The sequence below is a fragment of the Poecile atricapillus genome, chromosome 1, assembly GCF_030490865.1.
Source record: "Poecile atricapillus isolate bPoeAtr1 chromosome 1, bPoeAtr1.hap1, whole genome shotgun sequence".
In the NCBI taxonomy this organism is placed as follows: Eukaryota; Metazoa; Chordata; class Aves; order Passeriformes; family Paridae; genus Poecile; species Poecile atricapillus.
In genome coordinates, this window is record NC_081249.1 from 24,670,404 (window position 1) to 24,693,545 (window position 23,142).

General features: G+C 41.1%; 2 protein-coding genes across 3 annotated transcripts in view; one reads left to right on the forward strand and one right to left on the reverse strand.

The window, feature by feature from the left end:
- COL4A2 (collagen type IV alpha 2 chain) overlaps positions 1-8,585 on the forward strand; it is a 139,354-nt gene extending 130,769 nt beyond the window's left edge. For both annotated transcript variants that reach the window (XM_058846073.1, XM_058846080.1), the window contains exons 42-48: positions 424-585; positions 721-819; positions 1,551-1,697; positions 2,340-2,456; positions 3,301-3,492; positions 3,775-4,061; positions 6,638-8,585. In XM_058846073.1, coding sequence (XP_058702056.1) covers positions 424-585; positions 721-819; positions 1,551-1,697; positions 2,340-2,456; positions 3,301-3,492; positions 3,775-4,061; positions 6,638-6,892 — 1,259 coding nt within the window. In that variant the 3' untranslated portion in view covers positions 6,893-8,585. The remainder of the gene's footprint in view (positions 1-423; positions 586-720; positions 820-1,550; positions 1,698-2,339; positions 2,457-3,300; positions 3,493-3,774; positions 4,062-6,637) is intronic.
- Positions 8,586-13,522: 4,937 nt separating this feature from the next.
- The window catches only part of RAB20 (RAB20, member RAS oncogene family), a 28,554-nt gene continuing 18,934 nt past the window's right edge, over positions 13,523-23,142 (reverse strand). The window contains exon 2 of the mRNA XM_058846111.1: positions 13,523-14,632. Coding sequence (XP_058702094.1) covers positions 14,112-14,632 — 521 coding nt within the window. The 3' untranslated portion in view covers positions 13,523-14,111. The remainder of the gene's footprint in view (positions 14,633-23,142) is intronic.

The window sequence follows — 23,142 nt, forward strand, 5'->3', positions numbered from 1 at the left end:
TTCCAGATGATCAACTGAAGCACTAAGACACACAGAACAGTAAGTCCTTGGCTCTGAGTCAGATACTTGCTGCTCTCTGATTGATTTCTCTCTAGCTACTTGGATAATTTAGGATGAAGCAAGGAGGCACCTAGTGAAGTGGGGTATTTGCTGATGAAGGAATAGTTCATTGAAGGCTGTATCTCAGCAGGCACCCTATTTCTCCTGAAATCCTGCTTGAGATAACCGGGAGCTTCATACTCTAATTTCTCTGCCACTGCTGCCAGCCTGAGAGCAGGAGGAATAGGAGTTCTGAATAAGTCTGTCCCCTGCATAAATTAAGGAAATACAACCCGATGGGATACAATTAGATAGTTCTGTTACTTTCCTCTGTGCCCAGGTGTTAAGTATAAATTGATTGCCATATATATGTCCTCTAAACAGGCTATCCAGGACCACAGGGGCAGCCTGGAATACCTGCTCCACCAGGAAGCAAAGGAGAAAGTGGACAAGCAGGTAGGACTGGAGAAATTGGCCCAAAAGGAAGCAGAGGTGACCCTGGATCAGCAGGAAGACCTGGCCTGCCTGGATTCCCTGGACCAAAAGGTAAGGATGGGAAGTGCTGATCTTGGCAGGAAGCAGGGGAGCCTTCTATGCTATAGCAGCTTTAATACCATGACTTTTGCACTCACGTGATTTGTACTGAAATGCAATAATGCCACTTGTCATTTTGCATTAAAGGTCGTAGGGGTGAACAAGGTGTCATTGGCTTTATGGGCACAGTAGGATTTCCAGGTGATCTGGGACCCATCGGACCCAAGGGAGATAGAGGAGTAACTGGTAAGTGTGTGCAATCAGATTAAACCACTTTTGAAACCACTCATTCTGCAGCTCCACAGAGCTGACCTAACTGGCCCTGCTTCCCTGTGAATCCTGGGAAATTCCAGAGGGCAGACGCCTGAATTTAACAAGTAGTCAAGTTTTTGCATTTATGAATTTAACATGAATAGTCAATTTTTTGCCTTTATGAATTTGACTTGTATGAGGTGCCAACTCCAAAATCAGAGCTACTTTTGGGGTTGATAAAAAGAAGGATTTCTTGTCTAAATGAATCCTCCAGAGCAGACATACTGAACATTCAAAGAGAGCTTTAAAATCCATCACTCCATCTATGCCATCATGTATTTGTGTCTCTTGAAACCCACCAAAAGATTGTGCTGCACCTCAGAGAGCTGCAGCTGTTTGGGGGGAACTTCCCAGCTTCCTGTGTCATAAATGCAGTAGCATCATTAACTTCCTTCTGTTTATCTGTGTACAGTCCTAGTGAAGACAATCCTTGGAGATGATCCCATACTTGGAGATTGTCTCATCTTGGGCGTCCCATACCCACACAATATTTCCCCAATATAATATAGCTGCTATACCCAAGCTGGTGAGTTGCAGACCATAGACCTTTCATACATGTGCAGCCAAGTAAGAGCAACATGTCTCTGGATGAAAGTACATTAAGGAAAAATATCGGGTGGTTGTTGTTTTTTTCAACTGAACTCTCATCTTGCTTCTACTGACAGGCTTCCAGGGACCTCCAGGCCCTCCTGGGCCGCCCCCTCATCCTCCAAGGCTGGTTGCTGAGCAAGGTTCACCAGGTCCCCGTGGAAATATAGGACCTCAGGGAAGCCCAGGAGATATGGGACCTCCAGGCCCACCAGGAGATCCAGGTAGGAATCACACATTCAGACTGAAAACTGTTTCCCTTAAGCAGAGTGAGGCCACCAGAGCACAGATTTGACGCTCTTCTACTTAAGTGTGTAATCCAGAAAGGGGAGTCAAGTTTTTGTCTTCCAAAGCTGAGGCTTCAGCTTTCTTCCTCCTCCTAGCACTCAGAACATAAGCAAAACAGGAAATAACTTTGGAAATACTCACATAGCCAAATCTACATGGTAACACTCACATAGCCAAAGCAACATCAGATATGGATCTCGCACAAATCAAGACTGAACGTCTTTGGTGGAAAAGCGCACATCCCTGTGGGAATGCTGTCAGCTCAGGGAATAATGTAACATTAGTGTCATGTAGAGCTGATGCACTGCACCTATTGCCATGAGCCTCACCAGAGATAAGTGGTGCCAAGAGTGAAGGATTAGGATTGTGGGATGCATGTAGTCTTGATCCCAGCAATGAACTTTCCAATGAACTTGGTGGTTTTGCCTGAGCAAGTACTATAGGATCTTGCCTTCAGGGTAAATTAGTAAACCCAGCAGACAGAACCAAATGGACACAAGTACAGTACATGTTAACAAAGTGGGATGGGCACGTTGATATGTCTACAGTCACTGTGCTTACAACTATTGTTGTATAAGGTTTCAGAGGCTCACCTGGAGAGCCTGGACTCCAAGGCAGGGGTGGCATTCCAGCCCCTCCTGGCTCCAGAGGGGAACAAGGAGGAATGGGATTTCAGGGTCCAGTGGGATTTGAAGGTAAGAGATATCACACAGCACTTCTTTCCTCTTTCCCATTTCTCTGCACCTAATTGCTCTGTAGTTACTACTTCCCTGGAAGGAGATGAGAAAGAGGAGGGGGTGGGGAGCAAGAGGAAGGTGGAGGAGGGGAGGACAGTTTCTGTCTTCACAGATACTTCACAATAACTAATAATAACAACTAATTAAATGTTAACAGTTACCTTACAGCAGTATTTTCAGAATAAATGTTGATAGCTGTAGATGTCAGTCTACTCATGAGTGTGTTTTGCTCTGAGTGTTTTTATTCTCTTTAAGTATTTTCCGCCTAGTCTTTAACAGTTACATTCATTGAGATGAATGGCTGAGTAGGTGATACTTGAATAGATGAAGTTTAAGGGAATGTATTTGTAAAAGAAATACCTGTGTCTTTATCAAATCAAAGAGCAGAACTTTTATTATCTCAGTTAGCTAAGCACACAGAGAAAAAGGTATTTGCAGAGCACAGTTTCAAGTGTATGACTCAAATGCAGGAGGTCCAACAACCATTGGTTAATCTTGGACTAAGAAAATATTTTAAAGGAAAAATCTGCTTATCTGTGTTGTAGAAAGTATGCTCAAATTCTGTAGTTCTGGTGTGTAATATTATCTTAGAAACTGGGGAGCCTGATCCAACACCCATCTACTTCAAAAGCAACTGTTATAATCCTAGAACTGCAGCTCTTCTAACAACAACATACCATAAGGAAAAGGCATCATGCCATTAAGCTGCTTGTCAGCAGCTTAGCTGGAATATCAGCTAGCACCAGGTCATTTGTGGGAGCACAAACCCAGTTGGATTCCTTCTTTTCTGCCCTCCTCTAAGGTCAGCCGGGCCGCCCCGGTAGCCCTGGGCCAGCAGGCATGCCGGGCCGCAGTGTCAGCATGGGCTACCTGCTGGTGAAGCACAGCCAGTCCGACCAAGAGCCAATGTGCCCAGTTGGCATGAACAAACTCTGGAGTGGGTACAGCCTACTGTATTTTGAAGGACAAGAGAAAGCACACAACCAGGATCTAGGTATGTACAAATATTGCTGGCAGCAGCCTCGATTCCAAAAGCTGGGACTACAGAAAACAGGCTTAGGAAGCACCGAAGTGAGAATATAAAAACTGCATGACTTCATGGAGTGCCCCTGAGAGAGCTCCTGCAAGTCATTAGTGTTGCTTGAGGGAACCTGTAAAGCCAGCAAAACACTCTGGACCACAGGGCTTTCCTGACAGTTACTTGGGAAAGAGCAGGAAACTGAAAGTGTGCATTGTCTTCTGTGAGAATGATTGCTTTTTTCTTCTTTTTTAACAGGGCTGGCTGGCTCATGTTTGTCCCGTTTTAGCACCATGCCATTCCTCTACTGTAACCCTGGGGACATTTGTTATTATGCAAGTCGAAATGATAAGTCCTACTGGCTCTCAACTACAGCACCTCTCCCAATGATGCCCGTGGCAGAAGAAGACATTAAGCCGTATATCAGTCGCTGCTCCGTTTGTGAGGCCCCAGCTGTGGCAATTGCTGTCCACAGCCAAGAAGCTTCTATTCCTCACTGCCCTGAAGGCTGGCGCAGTTTGTGGATCGGATATTCCTTCCTCATGGTATTTGGTCTCCAGTGTCACATTTTGTGCAGCAATGGGTTTTAAATTTGAGTGTGTGGTACTAGTAAGGCTGCTCTGCTTCAGAGGCAGCAAGAACAAAACCATGCATCATACTGAGGAACCAGGGAAGTACAAAAGTAATTTCTAGGAAGCAGAAGTGGAAAATGAACATTTCTGTGAATTTCAGAGAAAATTGTCTCTTGTCAGAGTAGCATCTGGAGACCTTACTTTATGTACAAAATAGCACTTCAGAACAGAACAAAAGGACAGATGTGACTTAAATAAAATTACACTGAGGTGCAACAGGAGCATACAAAGCATTTTAACAGCTAAAGATTTGGAGTTATTTTTATACATCACTACTAAGAAGCTGATCTAGGGGAAAAAAAAAGTAACAACATGCTTTTGTCATTCTTTTTGAAATTTAAAAATCATTGGTGTTTTGGTCTAAGATTTTGAAACCAAAGTCTTTCACTTACTCTGAAAAAAGAGATGGCCTCTGAATGTTTTAAAAATTAAGTCTCAGAGTTGTATCTCTGATGGCAATAAGGGCTGAGCTGTACATTCCATGGTTTACAGGAGCTCTTCAATCTTGTGATCTTATAATTAGGGAATGGGATATTACAGAAAAGCTTAGTGCTGGATGTGCAGCAGAAGGCCTACTGAAGGGCCTGACCTTTTTTTGCAAGACTGTACAGAGGGATGATATGAGCACCAGAGGGTAAAGAGCAGCTAAAATGTCACTGAATGGTCTGACAGATGCTCATTTTTCTAACTTGTTTTATGAACATGAGAGTCAAAACCTGCAGCAGCATGCCCATGTTGTTAACTTACTGAAGACTGGGCTGAATCCTGAAGTAAACAGCATTGGAAGATAAGATTTCTGTGGCACAAGACGTCATAAAAGAACAATACCCAATCTTACCCACAAACCATTTTTATGCCAAAAGCCAAAAACTTACGTTTTTCAGAAAATAAGATACAGGGAAATCCAAAATTAGGTACAGAAAAAAAAACCCCTACATTTTGAGAGAGTAGGTCAAATTTTTTACCATCCCTGTGTTTGACCTTTCTTTTGCTTCTATAAAAAGCCCTGATACCAATCTCATAGTTACTTCACAAGAATGCCAAGAATTAATTAAATATTTGCAAAGCCCCATGTAAACACTGAACATTGTTAAGAGCAAAGTTGCCACCTTAGCAAGAACTTTTTGCCAGGGCAAAGTCTGTCAGCACTGTGGTACACTGTGAGAAGAATTCCCATTTTCCCAGCTAGCTTGTGGAGCAAATGAAGTGTTTGGTCTACGCATTTTTGCTTCTCAGGCAACTGTGGAAGAAGTAGAGCACACTTGTGGTTTTCTCAGAGTACCTGCTGTTTTAATTCCTTGGTTTAAACTTGTCACCTCCTTCCCCTGAGTAAGGTACAATCCTCAGTCAGCACAGACTCTGCCCAAACACCCAGAGAAGTCAGTAAGACTTCATGTAGCGAGGGCACTCCACTATCATACATTCTATATGAGTAAGCATTGCAGGAGGGTAAAAAGCCATCGTCAGTACCAGAAGAGATGTTATAGGCATAGAGCTGGAGCTTATAGACCAAGCATGGAATTCCAGTGCTCATCCTGAGGCTGCCAAGCAGGGCTGCACCCACGCCAGGGCTCAAATAGCATTTGCAGTTCTTATTATCTGCTTTCCAGCTCCAACTGCAGAGGCCTCAGAGTTGTAATAATTTATGCTACCTCTTACATTCCCTACATTTAGAAAACTGTTTAAGAACTCTATTTTCCAGCTGCTTTCTTTTATATTGCAGATTCTTTCAGTTCCTAACAAAAATTCTACAGTATAACTTAAAAATACAGCTGTATAGCTCTTAAAGGGACAGAGAAAATGCCCATTTTGTAACACTCAGTCCATTATCACAGAACGTGTCAACAGCAACAGTCGAGTGGTGTAAAGATGCATGGTTCTGGTGTAATTTGCTGTCAAAAAAACATGTCATACAGGGAAGTAGTTATTGTATAGAAGCTAATTTTGTTTCTGCAGTGCTCCTCACATACAATGCAGAGTAAGACAGACTTTATAATTTGGGAAATTCAAATTAAATATATGGTGGAAAGTTGTTCTTAGTGAGGGTAATAAAGCAGAGGAGCAAGATACCCAGACAAGTTGTGGGAGGTCCATCCTTAGAGGTATTAGTAACTGAACAGCACCTTGGAGCAATTGAGGGCATCTTTGGTGTTGGCCCTGCTTTGAGCAGGGAACTGGGAGAAGTGACCTCTAGTGGGCCCTTTTCACCTAAATGATTCTCCAATTCTAATATTTCCAAGAAGTGGAAATCTTAACTATAGAAAAGATGTTTGTTAGAAGATTTCAAAGAGGCATCAGCATATGGGCTAGCTGCTTTATATAGTTATAGCATGGCCAAAACCTTACACAGTTGCAGGACTGGCCAAATCTCTGCTCTGGAGATAAGGATTAGGAGCAATTCTAGTGGTTTTGCTCTTTTCACACATGTAAGTTTATGACAGCACTGCCTGAGGCTGCACTCTGAACGCTGCCCTCCTTGTCTCCCTTAGCACACTGCTGCTGGTGATGAAGGTGGAGGACAGTCGCTGGTTTCTCCTGGGAGCTGCCTGGAAGATTTCAGGGCGACTCCTTTCATCGAATGTAACGGCGCACGCGGAACCTGTCACTACTTTGCAAACAAATACAGCTTCTGGCTCACCACGATCGACCAGCCCTTCCAAAGCAAGCCCTCGGGAGACACACTCAAGGCAGGACTCATCCGAAGCCATATCAGCAGATGTCAAGTCTGTATGAAAAACTTATAGAAGTCCCTCACAGTATAAGGAACCACCTTATCATGCAGTTCTTTTACAGAGGAGCCTTCTGTGGTGGTTAGACAATTGAATAAATCATGTTGGTGCTTTTTTTAACTTATTACCTCAAAAGCTGAATGGAAATTAATTTTTTAAATGTCTGTAAAAGCAAGTTAAGTATAACACAAATTAAGTTTAACAGATCTAGTACTGTGTTCTCCCACTATGCAGTATATATACACAATTTTTGCTAGTATAATACTATATCATTTGCCAAATGATAGAAATATTCACAGCTTTGAAACACCGAAAAAAAACTTCAGTAATAAAAGGTTTCCTTGGTCAGATACCCACAGCATTTACCTGAAGAGACTATATGTATCTTTCTATTTACTGTATTTGTCACAAGAGTAAACACTAACAGCTGCAGTTCCATAAATTAACACAGGATGATCTAAGTCCTAAATTGTTGCGAAATACTGAAAATATACTGTGGTTCAAAATGCTCATGTCCAGCACTGAAACCTAACTTGCATTTTAGTATTCTGTGCTTGGGCATTTCAAACATACCCAACACAGTCTTTTTTTTTTTTTTTCCCAAGCCTCGCCATGCTTTTGCACTTAACCACTGCTGATAACAAAGCCCACAGGCTCCCAAAAGCAGTGAACACAAAATGCAACTCTCAGTTTGGTTAGAAATCTACATGATGAAGATTAGCATTTCATTTTATAAGCTTGATGGTGTTTTTCCTAGACATACCCTATGCCAAAGGATCCTTGCTCCACTGTGCTGTGGACATTTCATCTGTATCACACCACCTACACAGCAGCAGCAATTGGTTTTTGCACTGCACCTTCTCCCCTCTGAGATTAAGCCACTCATCACAACCAGGCTTTAGCCACATCATGTTGGAGCAGCACCCACCCAGGGTAGGGTTTGCAGGGGTGCTCAATGCCACATGACCCTCACACACAGAAGTCGCAGCCCTGCCAGCTGTCTCCCTGAATGGATCCTGTCCTGGCAGCTGGGGACAAGTGGCAGTGGGACAGCCACACCTCACCTTCCCAACCTGCACACAGTCATTCTCCTTGTAAAAGCAAAGGGGAGGGAAGCAAGGCATTTATTTGGCACCATCTTTTCCTGTCAAAAAGGGTTGGTAATTGCCAGAATGATTAATTCTTTCCTTCTGTAGAAAGAAACAATTTAACCCAGAGTTGTCTGTCAGCACTGGAAGAGAGGAGGGAAAAAAGAATTGGCTACAAATTTCACGTTCACTAATCAGATTTGCATTTATAGCAATGACAGTTGATTTTTCAGTAACTCACTTCTGCCTCAGGTGCTTCTTGGCTTTTATTATTACATTCCAGCCTCCCTGTATCATAAATAAAACCTGGGTTTTTTTCTACGTCTCTATTTACTGGTGATTTCTACTTTGTAAACTGTGTTCTTCCATACAATGCAAATGGACTGCTCTGTTGAAATACTTTCTTTGCACTAGGGGATTAGAAAAGCATTCCCAGCAAACTCCTCCCACTGAAACTCAAACTCTTCAATAAGAATACACTTGTTTATTTCATGACACTTAAAAAGATTTAAGGGGGAAGCTCTCTCTACAATCACTTATTTACACTGAACAAGTAAATTGTATTTAACCTGCTTGTTAGAATGATTAAAGCAAATAAACTGTGGCACTGCAGATTACAATTATTCATGCTCCACAATGTTCAGGAAACCAACATTTACCAGACTTGACAAGAGTTACCTCCACAACAAAATACATAAATTAAGTTAAAGGTTTAGAATCACAGAATGGGTTGAATTGGAAGGGAGCATAAAATAATTTCATTCCAAGCCCCCTGCCATGGACAGGGACACCTTTCACTAGACCAGGTTGCTCAGAGTGACATCCAACCTGACCTTAAACACTTCCAGGGATGGAGCACCCAAAACTTCTCTGGGCAACATGTTCTAGTGCATCACCACCGTCATAGTAAGGATTTTTTTCTTAGTATCTAATCTATGCCTACTGTCAATTTGAAACCATTCCCTCTTGTCCTGGCACTGCATGCCCTCATAAAAAGCCCCCCAGCATCTTTCTAGTAGGCTGCCTTCAGGTACTTACCTAGCACACTGTCTGACCTAGATTAGTTGCTCACATAATTAGATATAGCCAAAAACAGATAAATGACCTGAGCTTTAAATGAGCTCTCTGATCCTGAGTTAGCTCTGAAAGGCAGCCCCTGAACAAACTTATCACACTATTATTTATTTCAGCTAAATAAAATTCTTAGTACTGAAAGCATTGCAGTCAGCGTGAGCTAAATCTATTCCATATTTGCCAATTCTCTTAAACGTGGCAGTAACAAATACCCAAGAATAGACAACTTGCTAGACAGCAGTGCTTGTGGGATGATCATACAACTATCACTTGTGGGTTGTACAACATGCAACTCTGGCAATGCAGCACATTCAGAGAACTCAAGTGAAGGTTAAACAAATCTGTAAAAACTGATTATGTCAACAACAGCAGTAAACTACTTGGATTTTCATGGCTAATATATTACCTAATCTTCCTACAAAGCTCATTGCTTTTGCACATAAAACTTAAGCACATAGTTCTTCCACCAACAGTTGCTTTGCCTCTTCATTTTCTCTGACTCAATAAACTGATCTTAACAAGTTTGTCCAGAGTGGTCCCAGCACAGCATTAAGTGGAACACATCAGCATAGTGCGGAGAAAAAAAAGAAACCAACCACTAAACCCACCGGGTGCTAAGCAGGCTTGAGCTTCTGTGCTTGGTGTACATCGTGTGCTTCAGGTCTGTGTACCCACAGCTGTGTTCCTCCAAAGCCTGTGCAATCGCCTCTCTGAGAAGTGGACAGAGCTCGTGCACACAAACACGTGGAACACTCAGAGCAGACAGAGGATTTCACCTGGTGAGCTAATCCAGAGCACTGCATGGAAGGAGACTGACTTGTTGAACTGCCTCTTGGCTGCAAGTTTACCTCCTCTCCTATGAGCACAGGCTGACAGCTGGGAGTTGTTCACCTGAAAAAAGAAGACTGGGGAGACCTTATAGCAGCCTCAAAGTACCTAATGGAGACTTAATTAGACCTGTAGAGACAGAGCAAGGGGCAGCAGTTTTAAGCTGAAAGAGGGGTGGTTTAGATTGGACAGGAGGACATTTTTTACGGTGAGGGTGGTGAGTCACCAGAGCAGGTTTCACAGAGAAGCTGTGGCTGTCCCATCCCCAAAAGTGTTCAAGGCCAGGCTGGATGGGGCTTTGAGCAACCCGGTTGAGTGGCTGGCAGATGTCCCTGCCCATTGCCAGAGGGTTGGAAATAGATGATTCTTGAAGATCCCTTCCAACCCAAACAATTCCAGAGTTATGGTTGTAGAACCCACTTTCAGGAAGCTAAAATATCTTTATACAGGAAAAACCCAACTACAGCAAAACAAAACAATCCTTTTACTGAACTAGAGTGCTCCAGCCTAGGATGTAAAAAAATTACAAATATTTTGCCTTGGTTTGACCAAATCTTTTGCTTCAAAGAATGGTGTATGCTTCCTACACCTTCCTGTTTGAAAACATGCTGAAGTATAACATGCTGCTGAGCCTGGAGAAGATGAGATTATATTCCCCTTCTATAGGTAATACTGCATCATAGTGCATCAACACAGATATAGTGAAGACAACATAGTGACATGAGCTGACCCCAGTTATTCCCCCAGAGCACATTGACCAAATGAGCAGAGTCTGTTCACACCCTACATGACCGTGCTTGTCCGTGGCTGCCAGAAATAGAAAATTAGCAAACGGCAAGCAGTAAACATGGCCTTGGCACAGGGGGTGCGAGATTGTTGCCAGAGGAGAGGCTGAGGAGTCACTACCAATATGCCAATAGTGCCCAAGTGCAGGCAGCAGCTGCCCCTGTAACCACATGGGGACCAGTGGCACCCCAGACACAGCCATCAGCTGAGGGGGAGTGGGACATGGCCCTGCAACTTGTTCAGCACACAGCAGTTAAACCCTGCTGAACAAGGGAAAGAAGCAACATCACTGCACCCCATGACTCACAAAGAGAGTAGCAGAAACAGGCAGGAGTGCTTCCCACCATGATGTGGGTAAGGATATAACTAAGATGCTCAGAAGCTTTGCCAGCCCTATGAGCACTGGCAGAGGAGGTTCTGGCTCCTTTTGTGGCCTCCACAAGACTTGAAGCTTTGTTTGGGTTGTCAAGGGCCCATGGCAACCTCTGTCTTGCACCATGAGTGCCTGTGAGTGGCAGAAAGCAGGATGGGATCCTTCCCAACCTCTCTGGAACAGATCCTCCCCCATGGGTCAGCCTGGCTCAGCCATCACCTCACTCTGGCTGGCCTGTAGCTCACATTCACCCAGCATGGCCAAAAATAGCACCTCTTGGATTTCACTATATAATCACTTCACATAATCCAGACATAACAGAGACAGGGGCAGGGGGAATAAATGCTTGTCAAATGAGTTCCCCCTCCCTGCCAGGGCAGGTAGAATCCTTTGTCCATGCTTTCACCCACCTTCACTAGTCCTGGCAGGGAGGATTTCCCTTGGCTTCAGCAGCATCACCACAACAGGCCCAGCTCCAGACAACTGACCTCTCATCAATAGCTCCCATATATTACACAACTTGCCAGGTTTTCTCGTGTAACCCCATGATCTCACAAAGGCTGGTACAGTGTCAACCCATCACAACCCAGTAATTTCTCAAGGAAAATAGCCAGCAACGCTAAAATGCTACAAACATCATACCAGACAAGTGTAGCCTTAAGGGCAAAAGCGCAGCACAAGACTGGTTCCTGTGTCATCTCATTTTGTGAAAACACCCAAGTTGGAGCTTTTAGAAAGACTGTAAGAATTCCTTAAGCTCTCATATGAATCAAATGCTGGTGCAACTGAATTGCAAACATTTATACCTTAAGAAGTGCTGGATGTTAAATTTACAAATATATTTCCTATTCTGTACCTTCTAGGTGTACATCTCCCAAAACACCTGACCTTGTACTCAGTGCGTGTTGCAGGTTCAGTTGCCAACAGATGGAGGAAAACCATCTCATGGACCTCTCACAGATGTGTCAGCAGAACCCCTTGGTCACAAACAAAACTGAGGGTGTAGCCCGTTTGTCTCTTCCCAGTCCTCAGGGAAGACTACATACTGACCCTGGAATTTTGTTAATAGCTAAAAGGTTTCTAATTATACACATTTTAAAATACCACAGCTCAGGTGCTGTTTAGTCTCTGACAGACTGGTAGGTGTCTGCAAGCCACTGGCAAACTCAAAAGATTACAACCCTTAGTAGGGCCTGTAGCAAGAGGAAAAGGGGTGATGATGTTAAACCATGAAAGGGCAGCTGCAGACTAGATATAAGGAAGAAATTATGACAATGAGGGTGGTAAAACACTGCTACAGGATGCCCAGTGAGGTGATAGATGCTCCATCCCTGGAAATATTCAAGTTTTGACTGGACAGAGCCTTGAGCAACCTGATTAAGTTGAAGACCTACCTGCTCAATGCATGGAGTGGACTAGATGACATTTAAAGGTGTCTTCCAACCCAAACCTAGGATTGTATTATTTAATGCTTAGTGGTTTCTCTCGTGAGCCATTCTTCCCCACTACATGTATACTGTGAATTAACTTGAAAGCAGAAAATAAAGCTACTGCTCTGCAGCAATTCGCTCAAGAGAATGTGCTTCCAAAAAAAAAAGTGTTTTGAATACATTTAGTGATCATTTAATTTATTATTTATTTAGGAATTGTCTCCCCATGTACAAAACAACTGTGATTTGGGTGGGACAGAGAGAGGCAATGACAAATCATAAGAACCACCAACCCTTAGTTTTAGAAAACTGCACCACAGGCATCCAAAGGAAGATGGAGTCCCCACATAAGAGCTCGCAAAACTGAAAATATGCAAACTGTTTGGGGTTGAGTGGTTGGCTGGTTTTGGGAGGAACGGGGGGTTTCAGGGTGGAGGGGAGGATGTTTAAAAATTAGAAGCTCTTCACTCTGTCTCAGTTCAGTGTGAGCTCCTGGGTCACTACGTGCATTCTTTGTAGCTGAGAGGGTTGGGAAATTCAAGGAGCTGTATTAAGCGTTAGCCACTCCTTTTTTACTGCAGTCAGGAGAGAAACCATGTACCTCATTATTGCTCCTTGACGGGCCTTTTACTCTACAAAAGGCAGTTTTCTTTCCTTCCTCCAGCATTAGTGGGTTTCACATCAGAAAACACCAGTCTTCACTTCCCTCCAGGTAGAGGTAATTACTACTCCAGGTAGTAATGTCATGCATAGCTGATAAAAATCAAAGCTGCAGCTCTGCCTGAGAACAACTAAGGAGGGATAAAGGAGACAGAACACAGGTACTGAACACAATGATACCCTTAAAGTCACCAAAAAGAGGTTTTTTACAAAAATACTGACAAAATAAGATTGATTTCTTCCCCAAAACCCATCTATCTTAAAAAGAATTGCAAGACAAAAACAGAAGGAAAGAAAAGAACTTCCTCCTACAACTTGCAATTAGAACAGCAAGAGCTGGGATTCTGCTTGTTAACACATGAAAGCCCAGTATAGAAAAAGAATTCTCATTAATAAAGTCTCCAAATCAACAGTACATATCCACAGTGATTTTAATAGTTCAGCTTCTGGATTGTATGCTGTCATGTCTGACATAAAAAGATTACAATTGATTTATTAGCTACAAATATAAATATACCTGGAATTTCTTTTTTTCCTTAAGAATAAAAAAGTACCGCGTGTTCAATCTTCCAAAGTTAGAATCGTAAGGGAAAAGAAGATCATCATATGAAAGTGTTCAAGAGTACACAAACAGATCATTTACATGCAACATGAAATGGCAAGTCACTAAAAATCAGAATCTTTCATCTCTGTCCAAATGATTGTCGCTACCCATCATAATAACACACCATTTGTCTTCAGAGCCCAGGGAAACTGGCAAGTCTTATTCCATAATTTCACTTGCATTCCCATTTTTTTATACACACAGCTTCCCAGAAGCCTTTTAATGGTCAGATTTGGTTTTTTGTTTTTTTGTTGTTGTTTTTTTTTTTTGCATACACCATTATAGTCTATTTATTCCTTGACTTTTCCTTTCTGGTCAACTGCAAGCAGTTCTTATTCCTCATTTTGCTGGAGTGAAAAATCCCTCCCATTTTCTATGTCACACAGATGGTTCAGGCACAACAACCTGATTTTGTCCTTTTGGCTGGCTTGTAGTCCGTGATGTCTACGGTCTGCGGTGGCCCCTCAGCTTTCTGCCGTACGATTATTGGGACTACCATGTCAAACACAGTTTCAAAGAGGTAGTCCACCTTGTATCCTGTCTTTGCACTGGTCTCAAAACACATTTTCTCAGCCGCTGGAACATCCTTCTCATCTAGCATTTTGTATTTCAGTATCTTTTTATAGAGCGCAATTGCATCCTCTGCACGGACTTGTTTCCGCACCTTTGAGCCACAGCTGGCACCAGACTTCTCGGGTCTATTTTCATCCGGTGGTACAGTACAGTCATCACTGAGGTCAACTTTATTTCCAACAATAGCAAAAATGCAGTCAGCACTCGCGCTGTCCGTCAGCGCCAAGAATCTTTCTTCCAGCTCTGTCAGGCTTTGGAGGCTGTTCACATCGTACGTGAGGATCACAGCAGCCGCTCCTCTGCAGTACATAGACCCGAGGCCATGGAACTGCTCCCGCCCTGGCAAAGGTTTAAACACAACGAATGTTAGTGTGCTGGAAAACACATCATTAACCAAGAGAGCTTAAGGAATTTTAAACCAATTTCACAAGTCTGGATGAAGCAGTGAAGGTAAAAAATCTGTTATTTGTAGCACTTTCAGGTTTTTCCTTAAGACCAACAGTGCCACAGAACAGCTCTGCTCACTGCTTGCTCAGTGTCAGAAAAGGGAACCTGTAGAGACAAGAGAACAAGGAAGCTCATGCAGCATTCACACTTGCAGAGAGAAAAAAAAACAAAAACTGGCTTATTTTTTATTAAATTGCATGCCAGTTGATTTAAATCACATTAACTACTACCCTGCTTGCACCCACAGATGGCCCATCCATCTACCTCACCATTTACAAACAAAAAACTTCTACTGGTTCAAGTTCTGCTAGAATTTATTCATCCTATAAATCCAGCACGCATTTTCAAGTACATCTACTTCAGAAATCTGTATCAAAATCAGTAATCCACTTGTTCCTAGGTTTTGAAGGATTTTGTAAGCTATACATTCTGATGCTACATGCCCACAGTTCTCAGGTACATTGGCTTTATAGGAGAAGTCTCTTATGGTATCCAGTCTGCATCTGTCCCAGTTTTCACACATTTTTTTTTAGAGTAGGAAACACACAATATACAGAAAATCCTAATACATTCTAAGAGAAATTTATCTTTTAAGTTGCCCTAGCCATTGCTCAATAACCAACAGTGAAAACATTTCTTTCTCCTCATTCAGGGATAATTTTCCAGCACCTTCAAGTAAGCCTTGATGGTGTCCTTCAGCTTCATTTCTTGGAAGACAAAATTGACTCTTTAAATCCTGGGAAGCAAACAGTGCTCTTCAGTAGTTGCAACAGGACTAAGGGAAATGAGGCAGAAGATAAACTCTGCTTTCCTTCCTATTGAGAACTGCTACTTTCCCCAAATACTTGCTACCAGTAAAGCATGCTGTACACGTTTTACTGCCCAAAACTGAATCAAGAAAAAGATAAAACACTCTAGATTTCAACCAGCCATCAGAGTCAGCCTTAGGTCACAACATAAGTGTGAACAAAGAAAGAAAGAAAAAAAATAAGAGAAAAAGAGTCAATGACACACTTATGAATGTTTAAAAATCAACATAGTTTTCCAACTCTTTTCATACAATCCCTTTGCACAGAGCCTTCATTTACAGAAAATCTGGAAGATATCTAGTTACATTCATCTTCTGCACAAAGCTACTGACCACCATGAGCTATTTCATCATCATCGATGACTTATCATGAAACCCTTGTAAATGACTGGAATAGGAAAGGCAGAAGAAACTAATGCTGAGAAGTGCAGGTCAGCACGCATTGGGAAAACACATCTGCACATGAACATGCACACTGTGAGAGAAACCCAGAATCTGCCTCCAGTTGGGAACAGAGCAGGCACTGCACTAAGTCCTTCAACAGGCACCAGGACTGTACTCCACAGCTGCCAGAAGAGAGACAAAGTGTTCATCATTATCAGTAAGCAGATCTTGGAAACCTCAAGCTAGAACATGAAATCCAAATCTCATTGCACTTTTATCACTGAGTGAAGCTCTGGTAACTGCCAGAGAAATAGGTTTGGAAAGGTGCAGAGTTCACTATAAAGAGGGGTAAAGGAAGCTGGTGAGAATGCTCAGAAGTATGTGAAACATTTGCATGAGGAAAAGTTGTGGCATCTCTCAGGTTGGTGAATGATTGGAAAAGGGGTAGAAACAGATGCCTACAAATTCAGGCCTAATGCTGAGAAAAAAATAAGTAGTTGTTCCTTGGTTACTTCCTTGTCACAAAGAAAATGAGGATTTCACATCAAAAACATGTGTAATTTAAATACTTTCCCGTGAAGTGAAAACCTGGTAACAGCAGTTATATAACATTGCAGAGGTCAAAAGTTCAATGAATGGCATTCAGAAAATCATTAGGCAAAGTTTACAGAAAATTGCTTCAGTGCAATTTTGTATAACCTCTGATCTGCCTTCCCCCAGCAATAGAAATTCTTTCACTCATGGTCTGGGTAGTAGGAAAAAAAAGATGTTTAAGAAAAAAAAGAACAACAGCTATACCCTTGTTTAGGTATGTTGAGTAAGGGCAAGGGAGACTGGGATACAGGGGAGGGAGGAGATCGGTTCTTTTACGCTTTTTATAATCCAATCTCATGTTAAAGTTGTACTTTCAGTTGCACTGCATCTGAGTCTTTTACATGTCCCCAATTTTTCAATAAAAGTTTGCACCATGACCAATTTTGTTCTCACTAGAACCCTGATTATACTGTGGTCTGGAAACCACAATGGAACATGTATCTCCCCCTGTTCTCCCACTTCAGATGCCTAAGCCATAAAATGCAGCCCCCAGAATCGTTTGCTGCAGCAACCAAGCACCAGAACAATACTATTACTTGTTTTATGGCATTTGTATGCTAATCTAATCTTGCACAGCATAATATAAACTGTGACACTTTTACATGGCAACTACCAACTGACTACATCCACAACTAATATATTGTTGAAAGGGGGAAAGAAACATTAAGAATTTACCTTGCATAAGGGATTAATTATATCAAAGGAATTATGGAGAGTCTCCTTTGCTCACCCTCACAGCACAATCAACATGCAGAACAAACTGCACAATGTATTTTTGCAGCAGTTTCCTTGTACAGACCACTTCTGACACTTAAGGGCTGGAACAACTCTAAATATGGAAAAAAAACCCCAAAACTACACAAAGTATTTAAACTAATATCTATCCTCAAAGGTGTCAGGCAAAATAGTATCAGACATTACGGTGAAAAACTTACTGCATAAGAACAGCCACCCCCTTCTTATAGCCACTTACTTTTTCCTCTGGACCCATCCAGTCCACAACCACATATTTTTTATAACAATTAGTTAAATTAAATGGTAAGCCCTGAATCCAACAATTAAACGTTTTTGCCTTTTCAAAAAATAAAGGTAACAGAAAAGAGTGGCAGAACTATCAAATAATTCACAGTCAAAGGAATTGCAAGAACCACCAAATCAACCATAAAGGCACATCAGGGAAAATTCTGAAAACCAAGCAACCAAAAACTAATTTTCATTTTCTTTTCATCTTTGTATGTTGCCATGTTAAGAGCAGTTCAACAACCCTACAGCTGTATCCCCATCTGCAGCACCATTAGCTTTCCAAAGGTCTTCCATCAAGTATACAAAGTCCTGTTGGAGACTTCAGCCACTCAGAGGCAGCACAACCAACAAGCATTTTCAAAGTCCTGTGATGGTTGTCATAAACAAATCAAAGAGTTTTGAGCTAAACAGACCTCAGTTCTATAAAGTTCATAATGAACCTAACAAAGAAGGGAAAATCAGACCTTGCAAGAGGCCAGCTTGACAAATAAGCGAGGCGAGATTTTAAGTGTACGAAGAACTTAAGGCCTCCTACTGCACTTTGAGCTCTCAGTTGGAAGGCAGCAGCCCCTGTTAAAGCTGTCTCTGGATGAGATCACAGCACATCCAGACATCCCAATCCCTTCCCAGCCATAGGATTCACTCAGTGCTGCTCTTGGAGCTCTCTGCTTGCCCACGGCCCCTGAAGGTGTATCCAAAGTAACCCCTGAAGTTGCTGTGGATGTTAATGAGAACAGAAGCCAGATTTGAATGCTCCTTACCTACCACCTCTTCAAAGAGGCTTTCACCCTAACTTCTGAGGTGGCACAGCTTCACACAGACACGCTCTTTCAAGAAAACCTGTCTCTGAAGAAGTAGTTTTAAATTTATCAGTGTTGAGCACATACAAGAATGCAAAACAGGCTGTTATTTTCAGTCTGAAGGGAATAAAACACAACGAATATTAAAGAGCTAAAATGGTCCTCAATAAAGTACTGAAAAAAGTACTGTTTTTATTCTGATATCATTGTCTGAGTGGCAGCATAACTCAATTCCTAAGGTAAATATGTAGTAGGGAAAAGTACACAAAGGTAGGCTACAGGGGCATGCTACCATTGCACTAAAATTGCACAAGACTGCAGAATTGTCCAGGAAGTGCTCAGTCTATAAACCAGGTACCTTCCAAGGATTTTCACAGTACTGTAATCCGAACAGTAGAGAGGAATTAACAGAAACACAAGGTATCAGCTAGATTTTGTCTTTCAGATTCTCCTTCTGCTTTATAGGAGTCTGAACCTGAGTGTACACGGAGAGGGATAGGAACTGTACCCTAGGGGGACAGCTAGAAGAGGAAAGAAAAGAGGAAGTATGACACCCATGACACAGCACAGAAATCAGCATTATAAAGAAATGAGCTCTGAGGATTCAGCTGCAGTAGATGGAAGTTCAAAGGGTGACCCTTATGCTCTTGAGTTACCTCAGCAGGAACATCCTTGAGATCACAGGAGTAGACAAAGATCCCTTTTGAAAAGGAAACAACATTTCTTTCTGCTTGCAGACAAGACAGCAAAGCTGTGACCCTTTAAAGGACATCAGGTGAAACAATTTTGCTAGGAACAGAGATTTCTACTTGTGCACATATCACAAGAGATGTAATGGCTATTAAAGAACAAACAGTAAAGGTCTCTAAAGGTTTCAGGAAAATTCTCCTGCCCACATATGAGTCAGGCTGTCAAGTTTTGACAGTGATGAAGTCAGTTCTTCTTTACTTTGTTCAAGATTGGTATTTAGTTCTTGTAGGTGGCTTTATCATATTTCCCTTGAAAACAGGAGCTTTGTTAAGAACTGGACTACACCTGTGGTTACTTGGGGATAAAAATTAAGCTCTCCATCCCAAAGGATTAACAGAGGACATAAGTAGAAACTAGCAGAACCACAAGTCACAAAGCACTGGAGAGTCCAATTTCTACATGTCCAGGAGCTGTCTGAATACATGATTTCCTGATCTGCCAGAAAAATGCCAACATTTCGTTTTTCTTCAAGACAAAATCCCCCATAGAATGCAAGTCTTTGAGAGGGAGAAAAACTAAATAATTAAACAAACAAATACAAACAAACTAAATACTCCACCACAACACCCCCTACCCCTCCCCAGAAAAAAAAAAAACACCAACCACAAAAACAATTACAGTTGAGTAACTATAAAATTCACTTAAGCTCCACCTTCACCCAGTAAAATACATTTAAAAAGCTGCATTATAGAAGACACTTGCATATGTTGAGGTTTCAGAAGGCAACAGATGTCTAGCTCTGCTAATAAACAAGATGACGTTTATTTTGCTTATATTCATTACTTAGATATGAATCAACATTCAAGGCATGAACTGCACCCTATTTTAGCAGCTTCTATTTAAATTATTAAAATTAGATATGTATGTCTTGGCCAAAGCAGAATATAACATAAATATAGGAGAACAGTGATCTTAGCCAAAGGGCTTTACTTGCATGTTTTAAAGTAGAAAGAGCTACACACATGGAAGAAGAAAATAACAACCACATGGGTTAAGTGAACAATGAACAAAGGAAAATTCTTTAATACAGCTCTCCATAGAGAATACATCAAAAACAGTCACGAAAGTGGGCTCAGAACAATACATAATTGAGACATGCTTACTCCACTTCTAAACACTATTCTGAATTGTTAACTCAAGAATCTTTATCTTGTAATAGAAGAAGACTTATATTTCTGAAAGAAATAATCTCTTCCCTTAAATCTATGTGATTTTTACTTAATGAGCAAATACTTTGAGTTCTGAAAGAACCTGAAATTGCCAAGGCCCTGCCAACATCCCCACTCTACAAACATTAATTATTTTAGTCATCTAAATCTCCTGCAAAACAGCAGCTCAGTGTGAGAAAACAACCCACACGAACCAGAAGAAATCATTCACCTCTCACTTAAGCAAGACAAGAAATCATGATCAAATTGAGCCCTGTACTCCAGTCAGCTGTAATTATCATACTAGAAATACCACACTTCCACTAACAAATGTGCCCGTTGGACACAAAATCAACAACTAGAAAGACTAGAACTTGGACACTGCACAATCATTTTCTATGAATTAATTAAACATGCTCAAGTCTGATCTTAGAAAACAGAAGTTAAAAAACACTTTTAAAATATACAGTTAACACAACTTCAGTCTTTATAACATTTTTCATTTCACTCTAGTTTATAACACAAAAACACGTAAAAGTACCACCAAGTTGCACGTGATTCCTTCTTCCTACCAATATATACACACACAGAGTCCTTATCACAGAGGTCATTCACAAACTTAGATCCAAATCTAAGAGCCAAGCCTGACAGCATTTAGGTATTTATACTGCTGTTTTTATATAGATAAAGGAAATGCACGGCATGAGCTGCTTCTCCTCCCCTGGAGGCTGGCGTTCAGGAAGGCAAATATACTCTGGACTTTAGTTCCAAGTGCTACAAATCTCTTCCCATAAAAGAGATTATAATATCCCAATGGAAGCAAGTCCCAGATTCAGAGAAGCCAACAATGTATTTGAGCTGACTGCCACAGATGAGAAAGGCTCATGAACTGTAAGCACTGAAGCAGAAGATCTTTCTAATACATTTAACTCCATGACATTTGAATAAAAGGCAGATCTCAAGACTGCAGTGTGCTGTTCTACAGGAGGAATGTAACATAATTTTCCTGATCTGGAAGTGGCATTACATTATGTCACTATAATCTAGTCCCTGCTGAATTCACATTCAGAAATCTTATATAATCTACTGGCAGGCTGTAGAATAGAATTCTAGCCAATACTAAAAATTTGATTTAATATATCTGATTTTTGCCTGGACAACTAGATAAAGTTACTCAAGAAAATCCAACTAGTCATCTAACTGGAAGCAGAGAACTTATGATAAAACAGGAAATGCCTTGGCACTATAATCCTGAATTTATGAGCTATGGTTCCACAGAATGACTTTTATCCTGAGAGATTAAGCTGTACCCTTCTACATAAATAAAAATATTAAAGAGAGATTCTTTTTATTTTTTTTTTTTTAGACTACTAAACTACCATCAGTGATCCAACAGTGTCTGGGACAAAACACATCCAAAAATATATGCAAACTCTGTTACTAGGGAATCTAAATTATGATAGAAATAAAAATCTAGGAAAAATACGCAGAGATGAGTAAGTGAAGGGCTGTGAGAAAGGGTTAATTCTTAAACACATTTTTTTAAAATAGCATAAATCTTATATTTTCTCTTTGGAAGCAAACTTATGCAGGAATACTTAACAGATATTAATATATTCTCCATGGAATAAGGGGAAAATCTACAACAGGTTTCAGGAAAAGCTGGATGAAATTAATAGCATTACTAAGCATCAAGGCCTTTTACCAGGGATTCCGCCTCTAATATAATATCCAAGGGAAAAAATAAAACTCATCCTTTATTTCCATTCCTTTAAATAACAAAGCCAACATCCTTTTGGGCACCTAAATTAGCTATTAAGAGTCTGCCAAGAGAAGACAACTACCCCCTAGAAGGCTAGTCCACATCAGCACCTACCATGTGCCTTAAGAATCGAGCTCACTCTTCCTCTGCTTTTTCTAAGGATACCAAAAGCACAAATTGTGTTGCTACACAAATAAAAAAGCCCACCACAATCACTGTGTCTGGGAAAGGAAATAATTCAGAGTAATTATAAACAAAAAGAATTACTAGAAGGCATCTCAAATAAAGAAAAATTGGATGATTACTTACTGGAAATGGAAATTCCACTTTATGCATACTTTCTTCCATACTTTCCACTTTATTCCATACTTTATGCATAAGAATAGTAATACATTTAATGAAAAAGGCTTCATGCAGATTTCTTCTGGCCGACTTCTTTTCTCTCCCCTTAAAGTATAACAACTAACTAAAGCTAGCTAATATGCCATAAATAAGATTTGAAGGCTATGTTTCAGCAAGGACCAGCAAATACAAAATACATAGAAGATTTTGCACTATAATTCTACCCACTTCACCTATTTTCTTGAAAGATAAGTCTTCCCTTAAAAAAAATTAATACCTTTGCTAAAAGTAATGCTCTCTATATTTCTTTACAGATTCAGGCTTATTGCCTGTTTGGAGAATTTTCAAAAGGAAAGTTACACAAATCCCAGGATGGCTGGGGTTGGAAGGGACCTCTGCAAATTATCTAGTCCAACCTCCCTGCTGAAGCAGGCTTCCCTAGAGCAGGTTGCACAAGATAATTCTAGGAAGATTTTGAACATTTCCAGATAAGGAGGATCCAAAACCTCCCTGGACAGCCTGTTCCAGTGCTCTGTCACACTCAAATTACAGAAGATTTTCCTAATATTTAGATTACACTTCCTGTGTTTTGATTTGTGCCTTTTGTCCCATCACTGGGCACTACTGACTAAAAGTCTGGCCCCCCCATCTTGACACCTGCCCTTAAGATTTGTATGTGGTGGCAAGATCCCATCTCATCTAAGCTGGCTAAACTAAATGATAAACTACAATTAATGTGCTTCTCTGTGTGGTTCTCACCAATAAAAAGTGCTCATAATTCCATTTTCGTT